At 39.2% G+C, this 22529-nt stretch overlaps 1 protein-coding gene across 1 annotated transcript in view; it reads right to left on the reverse strand.

Annotated features, from left to right (window-relative positions):
* Positions 1 to 1042: 1042 nt before the first annotated feature.
* EDARADD (EDAR associated death domain) overlaps positions 1043 to 22529 on the reverse strand; it is a 121813-nt gene continuing 100326 nt past the window's right edge. The window contains exons 6-7 of the mRNA XM_007956237.2: positions 21218 to 21263; positions 1043 to 1425 (exon numbers count right to left, since the gene is read on the reverse strand). Coding sequence (XP_007954428.1) covers positions 1043 to 1425; positions 21218 to 21263 — 429 coding nt within the window. The remainder of the gene's footprint in view (positions 1426 to 21217; positions 21264 to 22529) is intronic.

Below are 22529 nucleotides of genomic sequence, written 5' to 3' on the forward strand. Positions count from 1 at the left end.
GTCGTAGAAACCCTATCAGGCAGTTCTACTCTGTCCTATAGGATTGTTACGAGTTGGAACTGACTCAATGGCAGTGAACTGGGTTTTTTCCCCATCATTAAAGATTTTTCCTTCTTGGCAAAGTTGTTGTGCAGTGTTATTGGGTCCAGGTTGAAGCTCAGATAGCAGGAGCAAGAGGTGGTTACAGTTCACCAACAGGCTAGCTCATTTTTATTTATTTCCTGAGATTCATCTCAGGTGTGAAGCATCCCACCTCATATAAAAGATGTAAAAGTAAATATTATTATTATTATAATTTTTTAAATCATGGGTATCAAGACATTTTGAGTATTGTCTTTGTCAAACACCATTCCCATAACTGTATCCTCCCAAATCAATAACCACTAATTTTTGTACTTCTTTTTAAAAATATTTTTGATTATGCATAGATTATAAAAGCAATGAATAAAAAGATGGCACATATGTTATGAAGGTTGTTGTTGCTGTTGTTGTTGTTGTTTGCCGTAATCACCACATAATACCAATATCCTGTTAATTCTCATAAGCACTTTATAACTACCCCCCTCCCCCCAAAAAAAAGAACAGACAAAGCAGATTTCTCAGTGTTGTTTTCTTCTAAGTGATGAGAGTGACACTGATCATGAAAGGTCTGTTTGCAGGCCATTAACAATTTCAGGCCCTATTTTATTTAAATCCTTAGCAGTACTTAAGGGACAGGATCATTTTATGTGCATAATGGCATGAATTCATTCTGATTGTAAGCTTTGGCTCCTATATGATGCAACTATATATATATATATATATACACACACACATATATATATATTTCCCAATTCAGATTCAAATATTAAATAAAAACAGATGTGCAAAAGCAAACAAAAACCACCACCAAATCACAACTTATCCTCCACAATACCAACTGCTGGGAGAAAACAAATGTCCTCTGTTCCATGTCCTCAACACTTAAAGAAGGAGAGATTAACACTCCTCCATGACCTGTGGTGATTTCAATGTCTACAGAGGCCAATGAAGGAGGGGTACTCTAGAAGTGTTGTGGGTGGTCTCTGCAGCCCCTCTTAGGCCACTCCTCCTCCACCCACTTCCGCAGGACCTTCTCCACGTCAGCCCGGTGGTAGAGCCTGCAGAGCTCCATCAGCTGGTCCACCGTTCTCTGACTGTTCCGGAGCAAGAACTCCAAGGTGGGGCTCTGGGGCCTCTGCTCCAGGAAACACAATTCATCATAGGGCATGCCCCATTTGCTTGCAAAATTCCTCCAGTTCTTTACTGTTGGGTGACAGGGATCTAGCTTTATCCTGATCACATCTAATACGTCCTGGTCATTGAGCAAGTCACTTATGTTGGGGGCCCGGAGCGAGCATGAGGAACACGTACAATTTTCTTTACAGGATGTATCCTTGCTTAAATCTGCAGGGAGAAACAATATTTTCCAACATGTCAACGAGGCTTAAAATATGTATTCTTTTCTTATCACTTTTATTTTCCTCGTGAACGGTCAATTCAAACCAAAATCAAACCCATTGCCATCTTGCCATAAAATCTTTGAATTCATGGTGTGACCTCATGTGTTAATGAGTAGAATTGCTCATTAAGGTTTTCTTGGTTTACAGAAGCAGACTGCCAGGACTTTCTTCCATGGCACTGCTGGGTGGGTTCAAACTGCCAACTTTTAGGTCAGCAGTGGAGGACAAATTGTTTGTGTCACCAAGGGATGTGAATGGTCAATAGCAATAGCAGTTAAATATAACATTGTTCTTATTGCTGTGTGCTATCTATTCAATTCTGACTTGCAGCGACTCTATAGGACAGAGTAGAACTGTCACATAGAGTTTCCTAAGCTGTAATCTTTATGGGAACCGATTGCCAGGTCTTTCTCCTGTGGAGCTGCTGGTAGGCTGAACCACCACTTTTTGGTTAGCAGTTGAGTGCTTAACCAATGTGCCCCCAGGGCTCCTTAAACATAGCATAACATATCTTACAGAGAAATATTTCAGAATGTGCATTTGTATAGATTCTTTATAGACAAAAATAGATAGAGTGCAGGAATCAGCAGTGAGTTTTTATAAAGCCAGTTTCACTTTCTTTCTGAGGCTCTCAATGTGCAACAGTGTGCATCTGTGCAGATGCTGGCCAGAGAGGAAGGCTCCCAGGAAGAGTTCTCTTTGTGCAGGTAACTAGTCCAGTGGGGTCAGACACCACCCCTGCCACAAACAGATTGCTGTGCCCAGCAAATAACCTGTCTGTACTTGCACAAACTCCAGCCCTTATCCCTTCCAAGTTTCAAGTAAAGCCTGACAGCTTTTAACACCAAATATAGCCTGTCAGGATATAAAGCACTGCACAATTCTTTAAAAAATTTTTGAAAGAAAACAAACTGGAATATCCACTCTATATACATATTTGAAAATGAATGATAATTGATAATGTCAGAAAACTTACATTTTGGATTTATGGCCACCTTATCATCCTTTGCCTTTATCTATGTTTTCTGCACCTACAGGCTCTCTTTGATGTGGGGCCAACACCCAGAGGTCTGCATGGTGGGGTGGAAACCAGGCTGGAGGGTAAGCAGGAGGCATCTGAACTGAGCTCTCACCATGAAGGGCATACTCCCAGATAGTGGGGACAGCATTCTTATATCCAATCTTTTGCCCCATATTATTAGTGGGAGGATAAAGTCAGTAAGTAAGAGGTATTGGCAAGTAATTTATAATACATGATTAAGCCACAGCTGCACAATGTGGCAACTTGAATATTTTAAATTCTGCAACCACACTGAGTCTATGGGCCCTTCTAAACTTCTGATTTTAAAAGACAATGGATACTTTAGAGATCACTGGCCTGTTAAATCTTAGGTGTGGTAGGTAAGTTTGTGTGGCAACTTGGCTGGGCCTGGTTGAGTGGCTGGGTAGCTGGATGTAGTTATTCCCCATGGTAAGATTAGTAATTAACTCCATGGTGGAACCTCTCGGAACAGCTGAGTAGCTGCTTTAGGGATGTGGTCTGTTTCCTGTATATAAGAAACATCTTTGGGAATGGTCTCTAGCTTATGGCACACTTGAACCCTGCATGTAGCCGAGTTGTTGTTCAGCAGCCTGCCATTCTCTGCCAATCTTGGGACTTTTAATGGACTTGAATTAATGACCTGCCATGTGCTTTGATAATATCAGGACTGTGCCTTATTACTTGTCAACCTTGGGTTTGTCAGCCTCAGCAGCAAGCAGCTGAGTGAAGAAACGCCTCCAGCTTCAGTGGGCCAGGACCAGGAGGCAGAGCTGAAGCCCAAGGTTGAGGGGCTTCCACCCAGCCCCTAGAGCCTTGCACTTTGAACTCGGACTTAAAGCCTCTAAATTGTAAGAATATACTCCTGTTTGTTAAGGCCATCCCATTTGTGGTATATTTCTGTCAGAGTGACACTAGGTACCCAAAACACTAGGCAAGGTTCTGGTGATTTTCCTATCCAAACCAAAAGCAAATCCATTGCTGTCAAGTAGAGTCCAACTCATAATGATTCCATGTGATAGAGTAGAACTTCCCCATAGGCTTTTCTAGCCTATGATCTTTATGGAAGCAGACTGCCAAGTCTTTCTCCCATGGATCCCTTTGCTGGGGGGGTTCAAACTGCTGATCTTTTGGTTAGCAGACCATTGCTTAACCATTTGGACACCAGGTCTCCTTATGGGAGTCTTGGACTTCCCAATTTAGGAAAAGTAAAGAATTTGAAAAGAAGGAGTAATTTTGGTGATCAAAAGATTGAGAGCCACCAACTCTGAGGCAAGTACAAATTAAAACATAAAATAAGCACTGTGAATATTATGTTTATACCTTTTGACCAACTTCTGGGACTCTCATCTAAAGAGCTAATCCAAAATATGCATATATGTGAACATGCTTACTATAGTGTTACTTATATTAGCAATTTTTAAAACCACAAAAATGTCAAAAGTTAGGGGAATTAAAACAAAACAAAACCCAGTAATGTGGATTTGATTCCAATTCACAGTGACCCCATAGGACAGAGTAGAACTGCCCTAGAGGGTTTCCAAGGCTGTAAATCTTTATGGAAGCATATTTCCTCATTTTTTTCCCATAGAGCAACTGGTGGGTTTGGATTGCCGACCTTTTGGTTAGCAGCCCAATGTTTTAACCCTTGTGCCACAAGGGGTCCTGTTAGGAGAATAGTAAAGCAAAACATTATACTTGATGGAATATTATTTAAATGCAGCCTAAAAAATGTTTGTGCTGTAATGTTAAATGAAAAGTGCAAGACATAAAAAAATGTATACAATCTTTGATTAGAACTATGTGAAACTGTATCTTAATATTACTGCAGGAGGAGGTGTACAAAAATAATAATAGCTATTTTGTTAATCTGGTAGGGCTGTGTTTCTATTTTCCAAACTTTCTGCAGTAGTGGTGTATTTGTGTGATAACTAAAATAATGCATTACCTTAACATATATATTGTTTAGCTTAGCATAGAGGACATTTATCAGTGGAGCAGCCCTCCTCTTGGCCAAACTTCACTTATGCCTTTGAACTCATCCTTTCCAATCTTTTCTGTGACTCATTTCTTCAGTTATTGCCTTTCTTTCCCTGATTCTTCAGCCATCCACCTCTACTGATCTCTTTTCTTTACCTACAAATGTATACAGTGGTGATGTTACTAGTTGACATCAAGTCAATTCTGACTCATGGAGACCCCATGTATGCAGAGTAGAAATGCTCCATAGGGTTTTCAAGGCTGTGACCCTTCAGAAACAGAACACTAGGCCTGTCTTCCAAGGAAGGTCTGGGTGAGTTTGAACTATCCACCTTTTAGCTAGTAGTCGAGTGCCTAATGGTTTGTGCCATCCAGAGACTCCTTACAAGTATGTATAGGGGTCTTCTATCATAAAAAACAACCACTTCAAACTATCCTTCTCTGGTTTTATAACTTGCTGAAGTACTTTCTCTTATTTATTGTTAAACGTCTAGAAGAAGAATTAAAAACCTGCTTCCTCCAATTCCTCACCATGCTTTTAATTTTCATCCTCTTTGATTTTGAGCAGCAGGTGACCCAATCTCATTCCCTCCAAACTCGTGGTAGAGACTGGGCCCAGTTCTCTGCACACTACTGCTGGCCAATATCCAGTTCTCACTGGGCAGAAAATGCAGAATAAGGATGTGGATCCCCACCTGATTCTGAGGGTCATTGGCTTCCTGGACCTCCTGCTGCTGTGGGTGCCCCATCACATCTACTCCTTTTGGATATCGCTGCCCTCTGAACCAGGACCAATGTTTCTTTGCCCGTCTGGATACTGCATTTACACAGCAGGCCGGTTCTCCTCAAGTTTCCTGCTTACAGCCATATCCAGTATCCCCAGGTACATCCAACCAAGTCCTGGCCATTCCTTCCCTTATCTGCCTGCAATGTCAGATCCTGTCTCATGACTGAGTCCTTGACAGCAAAAAAGAGGTGCCTTCCTTCTGTTTTAGCCATAATCCTCTCTCTGTCCACATTTTCACTCCCTGCTGCCCTTTTCCACTCCTACAATTTGCCAGTCATCTCCATAAGACCACCCTACTAGAATGTAAGGCCCTTTCTCTTGTCATCAGCAGGACTAGTATATCTCTTGGTAACGAGTAAATGCTTAACCAGTGTTTATTGGATGAGTGAGCGAGTGAACATAGGAGTGAGTATATGAATGATGAGCCCCACTCACTTTACTGGGCTCCAGAACTTATTACTGGAAAGTTCCTCTTGATGTCCAGATGACATCTCCAGCTCAACAGACCTAAAACTGTGCTTAGTTTCTTTCCCTATGAGGTAAAAAACCCCAATTCCCCTATTTGCATTTATGGTTACCTAGCATCCTTTCAGGTTTTCCCCTGTATTCAACAAGTGACCAAGGCCCAGCTTTCCATGCAAAGCACGCCATGCTGAGCTTATCTCTCATGATTTCCTTAAACACAGCCTGTGTTCCAGCCAAAGTGGACTACTCAGTTCGCTGAACAGATAACCTAGCATTCTCTTTCAAAAAGTTAAAATTTGCTTAAAAAATAAATAAAAGAAATTAAAGCTCTGAAGAAAATTTAGAAAATATGCATGATTAAGGATTCTGGATAAACTATCAGACATTTAGGATTTCCCCAAATTTTTATGACAATGAAATAATGCAATGTATATAATATATGCTTTTGACCACATTTTTAATCATCTCATCAGTAATGGCACTATTAGGTAAAAAATACTAACATACTAAGGCTATTGGGAGCTCTGGTAGCATAGTGGCTAAGGCACTTGACTGCTAACCAGAAGGCTGGCGGTTCAAACCCACCAGCCACTCCTCGGAAGGAAGGTTGGGCAATCCTGCTTCCGTAGTGATACTGCCTCGGAAACCCAAGAAGGGGTCGCTATGAGTCAGGGCTGACTCCACGGCACATAACAACAACAACAAGGCTATTGGTACATGTATCCCAAATTACTTTCCTTGGAAATAAAGGCTGTGCTGATTTACACCCTCACCAGAGTACAGTGATTGTGTTTATTTCATTTCTCCTTTGTGAGCAGTAAGTGTTAGTTTTAAAATTTTTCTCAATTTCCTAGGTTAAACAATTAGACATTACAGTTCCCTACCTCCATGCCTTTCTTGTGTTTTCTCTATGACCAGAATGCCTTGGCTTCTCCCTCTCCCTGAGCTTCCTCTACTGCACCTCATCTAGACTATAAACCCACCCCAGACTTCCCCTCTTGGGTGAGGGTCAAACTGTCTTACTCTGAATCCCCACATCATTTTGTTTATACCTTCTAACTTTGTCTCACAGTGAGATAACCTGTATGGCTTTCTTGTTCCTCATTAACCTTAAATTCTCTAAGAACAAATCGACACCCCCTTTGCAGTGTGTCTTACATCTTAAAGATCAAAATTGTTGAATTAAGTTTCTATGTAATATTGCTACTGTTAGCTGCTGTCAAATTGGACCATCGTGGTCAATAGGGTTTTCACTGGCTGATTTTCAGAAGTAGATTGCCAAGCCTTTCCTTCTATTCCATCTTAGTCTGGGTGCTCTGCTGAAACCTGTTCAGCATCATAGTAACACACAAGCCTCTACTGATATTTAGGTGGTGCCTGCACATAAGGTATATTGGCTGGAAAGATATTCTTCAGCTAGATTAAATATGGTATATAATGAAATAACACTTAAGCTGTATGATGGGTCATAAGTTTAGTTATATATATATATAAAGAGAGATATTAAAGGAAATTTTAATATTTCCTTTGTTGTTTAAAAGTAGGGCTAAACTAACAATAGTCTGTCAGGTGGAAAAGAAAGCAAGTTACCAAATAGTATTTATAATCCAGTGTTTTTTAAAAAACAAAAAACAAAATATAGTCATTTGTATCCAGGCAAATCATATATTACACACACATGCAAAAACACAGAGAAAAGTCTGGAAGAGTGCATAACAAAAATGTTAATAAGTGTTGACACTATGATGAGAATTCAGGTGACATTACTTTTCTATCGATTATGGATGATTTCCTAATTTTCTATAACTAATTGTGTTGGTTGGATATTTTTAAATGTGTTTTTTAATGTCATAGGAAAATAAAGTACGATTTAAACCTCTAAGTCCAAAATCACATACAATGGTGTCTGAAGGTTCTTCTCTAGTCAAATCTGGGAAAGATTCAGTGCTGGCAATGTTATCTCATTTTGTGTCAAGAAGAATAAAAACATCAGTAAGGTTTCTGTGAAGCTCCCTTAAACTTTCTAATATATAAGGTTTTATTTATTTGAACAATGATATTAAATATATATATATATGTTATATACATATACATATCCCAATTTATTTTAAGATAAATGATGTGCCAAATGATCTACTGTTACTTCCTTTTTTTATGTTCCACAACACAAATAACAAACCATCTACTGAACTGGAATCTATATAAATTGCCAACACTGGTGAACTTAAAACTGCCTTTTAGAATTACAAACTATAATTAGCTTTCTAGGGCACTGAAGAGGGAAAATCATGTTTTTTCCTATTAACCCATTCTGTCCTGCCATATTTTAAAATCATGTAATAATATTGCACATGAAAAGGTAGATTGGTGTTGCCTTGGGGAAGAAACCATTGTGGGGACAGAAATGGTTAGGACCAAAGACATTTTTATCAGAAACGTAAACAAAAAATGGGATTATTACTTGATGCTTCTTAAGTGATAAGCACAGGGTGGTTGTATAGTACAAATTAAAAAATTGTTTGCTTAATGAATGAACAAATGAGAACTGTGCTTTCTCCAGAGGAGACAAAATGTATTTGTTATTATTAATTGAAAATATTTCAGAACTTGAAGAATTTATAACAAAGGAAAGAGAATGTAACTGGCATCTACTGACAATACATAAATACAGTGGAAAATAGTACTTAGAAAAAGAAGAAAAAAGAAAATTAGGAAGACCAAAGAGAAATTTCATCTTAAAATACAAAAAGATGGGTCAATTCTAGATTTGGGAGGAAAAGAGAGTGTAGTTAAATAAATAATTACGTATAAAAATTCATTTAGATTCTCTAATAACTGGGGTCCTTACTTGCTGTGTTTTGACACCTGACCTATACATTTTCCACTGATGCAAGGCTATGTTGGTACACATCATTAACTTATGATGACTTATTACAGAGACTAAAACCCAGGAAGATTTGTAAGTCTACTTTGAGTACTGGCTGAAATAAAGGAAGAATTTGTCAGGGGAGCAATGGTCAGGTTTCTCAGTGGCTTTCACCATGACAGTAACATTCATTTATTGAGAGCTTAATATATACCAAGCACTGCACTGAGTCATTTGCATACCTAATCGTGAATTAACCCAATGATTCTGGATTGCATAGGATGGAGCTCGTCAAATTCCAGTGCTCCAGCTTCCTACAGACTTGACTTCTCAAGGCATTTAACCTCTGTAGAATTCAAGTTCCTTGTCCATAAAATGGATTTGATAAAATTTCTGTACCTCATGGATTAAATGAGATAAAGGATGTGAAATCATTGCTTCCCCCCTCCAAGTCTATTTTTTTAAGGAGTCCGGGAAGAATGTTGTGTACAATCTGGTCTCTGCTTGTATCTCCTCCTCCTTTTCATTGCCCACACCTACCCCAGAACACTAAACTCAGACCTGTCTTGGGGCCTTTGAACCAGCTATTTATTTTCTATGGAGTCCTCTTCCCTCAAATCTCCATGCTGTTGGCTCCTTTTCATTATTCAGTTATTAGTGCACCATTTTAGCTAAAGTAAAATCCTTCCCCTGTCAGGCACAATTCCATTTCTCTGGTTTATTTTTTTCAAGGCTCATACTGTTATATACCTACTTTGGTCATGTTGTCAGAAGGGACCATTGCTTGGAGAAGGATATCATGCTTGGTAAAGTAGAGGACAGAGATAAAGGGGAAGACCCTCACAAGATGGATTGACACAGTGGTTTCAATGATGGGCTCAAGTATAGCAAGGATTGTCTGGATGGTACACGACTGGGCAGTGTTTCATTCTATCATACATAGAGTTGCTACGAGCCAGAGCTGACTTGATGGTACCTAACAACGTTATATATGAAGGAACTCTGGTGGTGCAGTGCATAAGACATTTGGCTGCTAACCAGCAGGTCAGTAGTTCAAATCCACCAGCTGCTCCATGAGAGGAAAATGAGGCAATCTACTTCTGTAAAGATTTACAGCCTTGGAAACTCAATAGGGGTCGCTGTGAATCAGATTCAACTTGATGGGAATGGGTTTTTGAATGTTATATGAGGAGTCCCTGGGTAGCATAATCAGTAAAGTACTGGACTACTAGCCAAAAGGGAGCTCTGGTAGCGTAGTGCCTAAGGCATTACCTAAGGCATATGACTGCTAACCAGAAGGCTGGCAGTTCAAACCCACCAGCCACTCCTCAGAAGAAAGTTGGGCAATCTACTTCTATAGGGATACCACCTCAGAAACCCAAGGAGGGGTCGCTATGAGTCGGACCTGACTCAATGGCAGTAAGTTTGTTTTTTTTTTTACTAGCCAAAATGTTGGCAGTTTGAACTCACCCAGATGTGCCTCAGTAGATCTGTTGATTTGCTTCCAAAAAGCCACAGCCTTAAAAACCTTATGAGCACACGTCTACTTTGCACACATGGGGTCATCATGAATCAGAATTTATTTGATGACTACTGGTTTGATTTGGATTTAACATAATATGAAATTACCTATTTGTTTCATGTTTATTGTCTGTCTCTCCCATCTAAAATATAAGCTCCAAGAAGAAAGAGACTTTAATGTCTGATGTCACTGCTGTATGCCAAGCACATTGTAAATCAAATGAATGAAAAGTGTGAAATAGTTAAACTAGAAACTTCTGGGCATCCCATGAAAAGAGATCTAGAAATTTTAAAAATACTTGAAATTTCTGAGCCCATACAAGGCAGAAGAAAGAGTACTGGCTGCTATGGAGAAGTACACTGGGTACCACAGATGTTCATAACACAGCTTTAGACTCAGTACTGGGGGCTAACACTGTGCAGACATGCAGCTTGGGCAGGTTTTGTGCTTACTAAGCCCATTTCCTCACTCTCTGAATAGAGATAATGAATGACACTTATTTTACAAGGTTGTTGGTGAGGATTAAATGAGATAATCCCTTAAAGTTTTGTCCAAGCACACTATAACCACATGCATACAACAAATAGTGGTGGGTGAATAACTCACAGCCTTTAGAGCATTGGTTCTCAACACTGGCTGCCTGTTGAAATCACTTGGGAGATTTACAAAATACTGATGTCTAGGCCCCATCCTCAGAAATTCTTATTTAAGTGGTCTGGGGTACAGGCATGACATGGGAATCTTCTCAAAGGTCCCTAGGGAATTCTGATGTGCAGGTAAGATTGAGAACAACTGCCTTCAAGACTTCTACAGAGTACTTTTTTAATCAGAGGGGCCTACCAAAATTAGATTTTGGAACTATAGCCACTTCTCTTTGAGAGACAGCATGTTTGTTTGGTGATTAAGAGAGTTTGGGGATTGTCATGCACTGAATTGTGTCCCCCTAAAATATGTGTCAACTTGGCTGGGCCAAGATTTTTAGTGGTTTGGTAGTTATGTAATGATGTAATCATCCCTCACAATGTGATCTGATGTGATAAGCCAATCAGTTATAAGGGGATTAGGGTGAGATGCAACACCCTTACTCAGGTCACAGCCCTGATCTGATATAAGGGGAGTTTTCCTCGGGGGCAGCCTGCATCACCTTTTATCTTACAAGAGATAAAAGGAGAGAGAGAAGTGAGCAGAGAAAGAGGGATCTGATTACCACCAAGAAAGAAGAGCCAGGAGCAAAACACATCTTTTGGACCCAGAGTCCCTGAATTGAGAAACTCCTAGATCCAGGGCAAGACTGATACCAAGACACATGGAGATGTCTAAGGAACACCAGGCCCACAGATGTTGAAAGGAGAAAAGGACCTTCCCCTACAGCTGACTGAGAGTGAAAGTCTTCCCCTAACTCTGGCACCTTGTGGTCAGACTTCTAACCTCCTAAACTGAGAAAGAGCTCTGGTGGCTAACACATTTTACTGCTAACCAGAAGGTTAGTGGTTCAAACTCACCAGCTAATCTGTGGAAGGAAGATGATGCAATCTACTTCTGTAAAGATTTACTGCCTTGGAACCCAATGGGGGTTGCTATGAGTCGAAATTAACTTGATGGTAGTGGGTTAAGCTGTGAGAGAATAAATTTGTTTGTTAAAGCCATTCACTTGTGTTATTTCCATTATAGCAGCATTAGATAACTAAGACAAGGATAAATAATGTTTCCCTACACTCAAAAGTAAAGGAATAGTGTTTCCCTGCTCCACCTCACTACTCCTCATGCTCTCTTTCACACATACTAGACAGGAAACAACAAAAAAGGACCTATTTAAAGAAAAGTTCATGAATCAAGTGCGTTCATCAAAAGGCTATGTCTGTGTCACTGTAAGAAAGAGTTAATGTTTAAGGGTAGCATATCTAACTCAAGTCTGGGGCTGGCAGGTTATAAATTACCAGCCAGTGAATTATGAATTGTGAATTGGAACAAGATTCAGAATTCACAAAGGCTGTTATTAGTTAAGTCTAGAAAATGGCTCCAGCCAGGATTTTGGCAGTGGATCACAGACTGACTAATGTGTCTACCTGCAGGTGAGGTGCTGTTTTATCTTGCACACTCTGGCTCTTCAGGGGTGATTACCACATAGCTGTTCCCCTGCAATGTACACCAGGACAAGTGTTAGTTCTCACATAGTTTATAATGATGTTCCCCAGGATAGCTGGGTCTTGAGTTAGTTCAAAACAATTAAACAGTAAACATTTTATATTGGCAACTCTAGCTATAGCAAAGTATTATGGTTATGAAATCAAATACCTTTATCCCAGGTATCTACAAATTATCAGATTTAGAGTCTACAAAATACCAACAAGTGTCCACGTAGAGTCAAATACTCCTGTAGCTTTGTTTTCTTAAGGGTAATAAATGCATGATTTTTCTGTCTGGTTTCCAATGTGTTTGGAAATAACATTATTTAAAATGCCAGTTTACAGCTTTGATAAATCATTGGGATTAATGTACTTATATGCTGTCTTAGTCTGGGTTCTCTAGAGAAGCAAAACCAGTGAAGCTTATACATACATATGTGTATATACACATATGTGTGTATATATATATATATATAGAGAGAGAGAGAGAGAGAGAGAGACAGACAGACAGAAAGAGGGAGAGAGAGAGAGAAATAATTTATCTCAAGAAAATGGTTCACACAGTTGTAGAGACTGGTAAGACCCAAGTCTGAGGGCCAGAAGTCAAGCTTGAGGCTTCTCCTAACTCATGTAGCTGCACAGGCTAATGAAGCCAAGATCTGCAGGCAATATAGCAGGCTGCTAGCTTTGTTGTTGTTGTTGTCAAGTGCCATCGAGTCAGTTTTGACTCATAGCAAGTCTGTGCACAACAGAACGAAACACTGTCCAGTCCTGCTAGCTTCAGAGGATGATAAATCTAAGATCTACAGGTAAGATGGGAGGGTGTTGACTCATAGGCTGTGAAGACAACAATCCCAAGATGGGCAGACAATGTGGCAGGCCACTGGTTCAAGTCCAGGAACTGGAGGTCAAGTGCCGATGAGTGAGATGCAGAATCCAGATGGAGCAAAAAGCCAGAGATCTTTGCTAGGACATCCATATATATTGGAAGCAGGCTATACCTCTAAGAAAACTCCATTTCACCAGACTGGCTGCTCATAGCAGGTCTCATCATGGAAGTGATTACATTATAACAGATCTCATCATGATGGATGAGATCATAACTGCCAAACCACTGAGAATCATGGTCCATACAACCTCAACTATCACATATGCTATCCTTTGGAAAGTGATGAAGAATTATTTTTATTTGTTAACAATCTAGCTTAAGGGCTTTTGGGGGTATCTGATCTCTAAACCAAAGGGAAGTAACATGATTTCTTTTCCTCTTTTAAAATACCTTGTTAAGGAGACGTAAGTTGGAGGCAGCACTGGGGAGTCTAAATGACAAATTGGGTGGGTTTAGGTAAGTAAGTAACTTCGACCTCAATTCTATCATCAAGCAGAATTGAGGTGGTTTCTGTTGTTATCAACTTCCTGTAGAGGACACATAAAAATAAAAAATAAAATAAATAAACTTTTTATGTAAGGACCCAGGTTAAATTTTAGCATAGTAGAATTTTATGTGAATTCAAATCATGCAGTTCTAAAATAATGTTACACAAAAATATTAACATTTCACTTTATGTGCCTAATTTGAAAAATGGAAAATCCATTCATGGATTAGTGGGAAATTTCTATCCCATTTTTAGTGTATGCTGCCATCTGAATGTCATCATGCCTGTATAACTGCATGTATCTGATGAAATGGGTCTCATCCCACCAACCAAAGCAACAAAGGATATATGTGTCTTAATAATTGTATCAAAATCTATATTTCCTCAAAAACATTTTTTCATTTCATTCAAAATGCCTTCCATTGAAAATAACATGCATTTCAGAGGGGGGAATATTAGTTTTTTATTAGGCAAGGTTTGAGTTATCTGAAACCTTCAGAAATTCATCCTCATAAAGCTGGTGATCATTGTGAAGAGGTGTGGAAAATGTCACCGTGCATATCATATCTACCAATGTAGAAGGGTAAACAAGAAGCAGAGTTTGTTCTTAAATATTAAAAAAAAAAAATTGAACACTTCATTGTGATTTGGAAGAAAGACAGAGGACACTAGTTTCTCATTCAACAATTTATACACATTTTGTTTTGTGACATTAGTTGCAATTCTCTCAATGTAACAGCATTCTTCCCGCTTCTTTCCTGGGTTCCTCATTTCCACCTGTCTTTCCTTCCTGGCCCTTCCTGCCTTCTGAACTTTGTTTTTGGGTAAATCTTCCCCTTTGGGTCTTGTATGGTTGATTGTTCTGTGACACACACTACTTACGGATGTTGTTGTTCTTTTTATAGTCCTATCCACTGTTTGGCCAAAAAGTGATCCCCAGATTCAGTTCCAGGTTTGAAGAGTGCCTAACGGCCTTAGTCTCAGGGGTTCTACTAGTCTCTCAGACCACTATGTCTAATCATTTTTGTGATTTTGAATTTTTTCTACATTTTTCTCCTACTCTGTCCAGGATATTCTATTGTGATCTTGATCAGAGAGGTTGGCAGTGGTAGCTGGGCACCATCTGGTTCTTCTGGTCTCAGGCTAGTGGAGGCTTGTGATTTGTGTGGTCTACTAGTGCTTTGAACTAATTATTTCCTTGAGTCTGATTTTCTTCACTCTTCTTTGCTCCAGATAGGGAGAGGCCAATGGTTGCATCTCAGATGGCCGCACATAAACTTTTAAGATCCTGTACATCAAAGTAAGATGTAGAACATTGTCTTTGTGGACTAGGTTATGCCATTTGACCTAGATGTTCCCTGAGTCTATGGTCCTGAGCCCCGAAGCCCAATAACTCAGCCTTTCAAAGTGTTTGGTTATGGCTAGTAAGTTTTCATACCTTTGTCCCCTATATGTTCTACTACATACATGGATATATTTACAGTATGTACAAATATGTATGTAGAAATATTCTCATGGGTGTACTCTCATGTGCCATCACACACCTGTTCATCTTGCATATCAACCTGTATATCCACTCATAAATTACTGTTATTACCATTATTTCAGGATTGTATATGTATTTGTGATTGTTGCCTTTTACTCACAGCGTCTTCCTTTGCCTTGGTCATGTTATGCCTTAGTGTATATTGCCTTTCCCTTCACCCAAGTTAATACATGTCTATCCTCTAATTAGTGATTTTCCCTCTCACTCCACCCCATCCCTGGAAACCATAAAAGAATGTTTCTTACTGTATGTTCATCTTTTCTTGACTTGTTGTATTTGTGGCTCATTTATTTCAATCAGCATAATATCCTCCAGGTTCATCTGTGCTATGAGATATTTTGCAGATTCATCACTATTAATTTTACATAGTATTCCATTATGTCTATGTATCACAGCTTGTTTATTCATTCATCTTGTTTGGGCACTTAAGTTGTTTCCATCTTTTTGCCATTGTGAATAATGATTCAATGAACATGGGTGTATAAATACCTACTTAAGTCATAGCTCTTATTTTGCTATGATATATAACTTGTAGTGGGATTATTGCATCATATGGTATCTCATTTCTAACATTTTAACCCTTTCATGACCTGTGAGACATATAATGCCCACCTACACTTTCTACCTTTGGGGTTTAGTGGGAAATTTCTATCCCTTTTTTAGTGTATGCTGCCATCTGAATGCCATCATGCCTGTATAACTGCATGAATCTAATGAAACTGGTCTCATCCCACCAACCAAAGCAACAAAGGATATATGTGTCCTATTAATTGTATCAAAATCCGTATTTCCTCAAAAAATTTTTTTCATTTCATTCAAAATGCCTTCCATTGAAAATACATGGTTTCAACAAAAAATCCAAAGCAGAAAATAATTTTGTTTTGAAGGGATTAAGAAAGTGCCATATCGTTTGTGGTAGTTAAGGTTATGTGTCAACCTTGCTGGGCCTGGTTTTGAGTGGCTGGACAGCTAGATGTAGTGATTCCCCATGACCCTGGAAATCAGCTCCATGGTGCAATCTGCTGTGAGCAGCTTAGTAGCCACCCTAGGGATGTGGTCTGCTTCCAGTATATAATCGGCAGCTTTAAGAAATCTCTCTCATTTTTTTTGGCATGCTTGGATCCTGCATTTAGTTAAGTCTTTCTTCATTCAGCAGCCTGCCATATTGCCTGCGAATCTTGGGACTCATTCTGAATTTGAACTAGTGGCCTGCCATGTTGCTTGATAATCTTGGGACTGTGCCATTTTACTTGTTGACCATGGGCTTGTCAGCTTCAGCAGCCAGCAGCTGCCTGAGTTAAGAGAAGCCTTCAGCTTCACTCGGCTGGCAGCAAGAGGTAGAGCTGAAACCCAAGGTCAAAAAGCTTTCACCTAGCTCCTAGAACTGGCACTTTGAACTTAGACTTCTACCCTCCTAAACTGTAAGAGAATAATTCCTTGTTTGTTAAAGCTATACATTGGTAGTATGTCTGTTATAACAGTACTAAGAGGGTAAAAAAACCCCAAGAAAACAAAAAACCAAACTCACTGCTATTGAGTCTACTCAACTCATAGTGACCCCTCCTTGTGTTTTTGAGGCAGTATCTCTATGGAATTAGATTGCCCAATCTTCCTTCCAAGGATAGCAGCACTAGAGAACCAAATCATCATTTTTCACAGTGGTGGTACCATTTTACAATCTCACCAGCTGTGTATGAGAATTCCAATATCTCCACACTCTTGTCAGCATTTGTTGTTTTCTGACTTTTTGATGACTGCTATTATTGCCGAGGTGAGACGATACTTCATTGTTGTTTTGATCTGCATCTCTCTAATGGGTAATGAAAAGAGCTTTGGTGTGCAATGGTTATAGCATTCAGCTGTTAACCAAAAGGTCAGTGTTTGAATGTACCTGGCACTCTGCAGGAGAAAGATGAAGAGTCTGCTTCCATAAAGATTTCTTGCCTTGGGGAAACCTTTGGGAAAGTTCTACTCTGTCCTATAGGGTTGCTGTGTGTCGAAGGAGACTCGAAGGCAGTGGGTTTGGTTTTGTAATGGCTAATGATCGTGAACTCCTCAGAAGGAAGGTTGGGCAATCTATTTCCATAGTGATACTGCCTCGGAAACCCAAGGAGGGGTCGCTATGAGTCAGGTCCAACTCGATGGCAAATAACAACAACAATGATCGCGAGCCTGTGTTTGTTGGCCACCTGAATGTTTTCTTTGGTGAAGTGTCTGTTCATGTCCTTTGCCCATTTTTCAATTGGATGATTGTTTGTCTTTTTGTTGTTAAGGTGTATTTTAAAATTTTTAAGAAATCTTAGTTTTATGAATGTCTTTGATAACTAAGTCTTACTCCTTTAATGCCCAAATGTTTTTAATTTTGAAAAATTGTATAAACATTGTAAACTTTAACATCTCTTTTAACATGGTAAACTGAACATAATTTATTTTTGTTTTTTTACCTATTTTTAAAAATCTATTCCGTCATTATGCATATTCATTATTTTCTCGTGCTCTGCCTCCTGAGGTGAATGCCACCAGGGGAGCTTGAATTTCTAGTGGTATGTGGATTTTATTAATTCCCTTTCCTTGATTTCAAACTATCCTCAATCCTGTCTATGTCCCTCCTGTAATGGTGCCCTCCACCCTCTCCATATTCCTTATTTAAATCTGCTATAGACTGGACCACAGGCAACTGAGGCTGTCAAATGACGAATTAAGTAAAAGCCAGGCTCTGAGCTAAGGTCTGAGGGGCTCACCCAGGGAATAAATGCAGCTGTTGTGAAAGGTATTCCAGCTGCCCAGAGATGGACTATTTTGCAGGAGGGGGGAGGGGTAAGAGTGGTATTGGGGGCACTTTAGCTTTGTTCCAGCTTAAGACCTTATCTCTTTGAGACAACTGAAATTCTGCCTTGAGTCCCAGATGACAATGAATCATTCAAGGTGCGTATTACACAGGTGATGCATTCATATTTGCAAGAGGCAGCCTAGTGTCATGGATAGGAGGCATTCAGGTCAGCCTGCCAGGGCTTGAATTCACCTACCATCTGTGTGGAGGAGCACAAGTCATTTAACTTCTCTCTGCCTTGTCACTGTATCTACACAGTGAGGAAAATAACAGGACCTACACACAGGGTGTCTTGAGCATTAAATGAGCCACATTTGTAAAGTACTTAGAAGAGGTTTGTTGTTGGTAGTTGCTGTCCAGTCAATCCAAACTCATGGTAATGCCATATATACAGAGTAGAACTACTCCACAGGGTTTTCAAGGCTGTGACCTGTCAGAAGCACATCGCCAGGCCTGACTTCCAAGGTACCTCTGGTTGTATTCGAACCACAAACCTTTCAGCTAGTAGTTAAGTGGGTAACTATTTGTGCCACCTAATTAGGGACTCCATAGAAGGGCACTGGTATACAGTAAACACTAAATTGGTTTTTGTCAAAATAAAATAAAATAAACCTTAGTTAAGTTACTACTCCAACTCAAAGATAAAATACATCTGCTTTTGCCAGTTGTTCATCCAACAACAAAGCCATTAGCATAATGACTCTTATTTGCTGATAATGGCAAACAACAAGAACACAATACCCTGTGTGTCATGCATCACAACAGGTACCAAAGATACTAGCTTGAAATTTCTGCTCTTGAGATCAGTCTAGTTGTGGGTTCATAACATAATATTATCTGCTATTACTGTGAAAAGTTTATTCTTTGAAGGGTTTATCAATATTCCAAAACAAATTATTTTTATTTTAGTTGACCTTTCAGCGTGTGGGGTACTGGTCCATAAAAAGTTTAAACACAGTTGTTGCTTATTTATTACAAAAGAAATATGTGCTTATCATAGAAAATCTGAAAATCCAGATAAGCACATGGAAATAAAAAATATGTTCTCACTACCCAGGCCAATTACAGTTAACATTTTGGAGATTTCCTTGGTTATTTTACTATATATGCATGAGTATTAGCCTATAGCTGGTAATCTGTCAAATATACATTTGTTCCTGGGTGCTATAAACAGTTAATTCAGTTAGCTGCTAAGCAAGAGGTTTGTAGGTCAAGTGTACCCTGAAGTGCCTCAGTAGAAAGCTTGGCTATTTACTTCTGAAAAACCAGCTACTATAGACCACAGTTCTACTCTGATATACACAGAATTTCCATGAATTGCAACTGACTCAATGGCAACTGGTTACAAGTTGGTAACAGATTAAAAGCTTTAAAAATTTTTTTCTGAGATACCCATTCATGTTAGAAATATTAAAAATATGGGCTAGTGGGAAGAAAATAAAAATTGCCTCTACTTATAGGCAAAGGTGATTTTCTCACCCTATGTCTTCCAATTAGGGGCTTCTAATTTGAGCCTGTCTCTGCTACAGCATTTATAAAAGAGGAATTCCTTATTATTCAATGCTCCCAGACTCTGGAAGGGATGGGGTATCATCAAAGGGAGGTGAGTGTTCCAGTGGGAATACTGGATGGGACCCTGCAAATTAAGTATGTCTCATTAAATGTAGGTAGAAAGGTATCACCAAAGGTTGTCTGGCCCAGATTCCCCTTGTATGTATATGTCTTATCATAGTTGGATGGTAGCTGAACTGGAACCAGAATGCCACTTCTGTTTTTTGGAGCTGTACTTTTGCCACATGGCTTCCTTTGAGAGCCTGGCGCACAGTAGGTCCTCAATAAGTGAAAATCTACTGAACGAAAAATAATCACCTAGAATCTCACCATCCAGAGATAATGGCTATTACTAGCTTATTTGTGTGTTTTCTTACCACCATATTTCTAAGGTTGAGTTTTAAAGAGTAGTATTGTGTGTTCTGATTTTAAGCATTGTTACTTGGCACAATCTGAGTTGATTACAGATTATAACTTCTCCTGAGGGCATTCATTATTCATCTTCCCCATTCCTTTAAAAAAAGAAAAGAAAGAAGCAAACAAAACTCCAATGATTCAAAATATTTTAAAAGATATAGACACTGTTGGTGTTTTTTTTTTTTAATTTCTACTTGTTTGTATAGCTTGTTTTAATTGTTATTCTATGTTTTCCTCATGATTAATTAATAAGAACTCTAAACATTGCCAAAGATTCTGGGTTTTAAGATAAATACAAGGGGGGGTGAGAAATAGAAGCAAATTTTCACATTTTTTTGGTTAAAAACACGAAAAGGAAGAAAAGGAGAAAGATGTAATGCATGGTTTAATACCAGGAAAAATTCCCCCTCAGTGCTGCTGACAGTAACATGCTCATTTGCTGACTGAAAGATTGGAGGTTCAAGTCCACCCAGATGTGCCTTGGAAGAAAGAGTTGGCAATCTACTTCCAAAAAATCAGTCGTTGAAAACCCTATGGAGCACAGATCTACTCTGACATTCATGAGGCCACCATGAGTTGGAGTTGGCTCATTGTCAATAGGTAAGTACGTAGTAACTAACTACAGGAAGAGAATAAGGTGGATATGGACAAGGTAGCCGTTCCCACACTACTTTGGTATACCTAAATACAGAGATAGTCACTCTTCTTCCATCTGACCCACTCTTTCTGCCAATACTATGGCTCTGAAAACTTGAAGGAGGGTCTGCTTGGTTCTGACTGTAGCTCAACCCTAAGCCTGCCTAAGTCAGAACCCTGCTGCACCTTTCACAAGCAAAGTATGGTTAGCAGAGAACATACACTTTGAAGACTTTTGTAAATGTTGTAAGATACAGATTTCCTTGTAGCTCGCCACAACATAAAGTTGGAAAGCTGCTTTATCATGCAATATCGATTTTTCAAGTTAATGATAAATTCTCTTTAATTAAGCCTTGTTAGTTATTATTGAGGGTGCTCTGGTAGCTTAGTGCCTAAGGCACTTGACTGCTAACCAGAAGGCCGGCGGTTCAAACCCACCCGCCACTTCTAGGAAGGAATGCTGGACAATCTACTTCTGTAGTGATATCACCTCAGAAACCCAAAGAGGAGTTGCTAAGAGTTGGGTCTGACTCAATAGCACATAACAACAACAGTTATTATTGAAGTCCAGGTACCATTTGAGTCAATCATTTACCTGACAGGGGTTCTCCAGCACCATCTGGAAAGCCATTTTCTTCTCTCTAAAAACCAAAAAGCAATCTTTATTAAAATAATACCCACATGGGAATATAGATATCATCAATTTTCTGATTGAATTAATTACCCACCAAAATCTCAGGAAAATGGGTTCTAGAGTAGTACTGTAATAGTTATTGAATTTTGGTTTCCTGTAGAACATCAGTTCCATGAGGGTTGGGGCTTTTGTCCATTTTCTCACTCTGCTGTGTCCCTAGTGCCCAAAACATACCTGGCATACACTGGACATGCAATGAATATTTGTTAAATGAATTAGGGTCCCTATTAGACAATGTAGGCGCTCTGGTGGCATACTGCCTAAGGCATTTGACCACTAACCAGAAGGCTGGTGGTTCAAACCCACCAGCCACTTTGTGGGAGGAAGAATAGGCAATCTGCTTCCATAAAGATTTACTGCCTTGGAAACCCAGTGGGGGTTGCTATGAGTTGGAATCAATAGCAGTGAGGTTTTTTTTTGTTTTTGTTTTATAGAAAATGTATTAGTGTACAAAACAATGTGTTATTTTTAGTGTTTATTTTATATTATGGATAATTTTCCTTATTTGATTTTTTATCTTCCTTTGGTTGGGTTGTTCCTTGTCCATCTAGGTTATCATTGTAAGTTATAACATTACAGATGTTAATGTTCTCTTTTACAACCAATGCCATGCTGTGGTTTATATGACTTAAAAGGAATTTACTCTGATCTGCTTGGAGGGCATATGTGTGTTGTATGTAAGTGTTTTCAATTGAGTCAGCAGAGAACATTCCCACATGTTTGTTTATATTAACTTCATATTTATACAACTAAAATCTCTCTCAGTAGCTAATGTACACCCTTATCTACAATACTGCAAAAGAAGCGATAGACTTGGGTCAAAAATCCAAAAAATCCAAACCAACTGCCATCGAATCAGATCCAACTCATAGCAACCCCTCCTTGGGTTTCCAAGGCGGTATCACTAGGGAAGTATATTGCCTAACCTTCCTTCTGAGGAGTGGCTTGTGGGTTTGAAACTCCAGCCTTCTGGTTAGCAGTCAAATGCCTTAGGCACTATACCACCAGAACTCCTTTGGTTTTAATCCAATCATACTAATAACCTCAGGCAGTTACTTAGCAATGCTGGGTCTCAGAGGTCTCATTTGTAAATTCAGGGGTTGGTGGTTTAACTTATCTTTTAGGTGGGTCTGTTTTCTCAAGTCTCTGAGTTTCACGCTTAAAGATATGCTAAACTCATGGTTTCATTATGTTTTTTTTTTTTTTTAAATAA

The sequence above is a fragment of the Orycteropus afer genome, unplaced genomic scaffold, assembly GCF_000298275.1.
Source record: "Orycteropus afer afer isolate SDZICR_OR568_19922 unplaced genomic scaffold, OryAfe1.0 scaffold00585, whole genome shotgun sequence".
In the NCBI taxonomy this organism is placed as follows: domain Eukaryota; kingdom Metazoa; phylum Chordata; class Mammalia; order Tubulidentata; family Orycteropodidae; genus Orycteropus; species Orycteropus afer.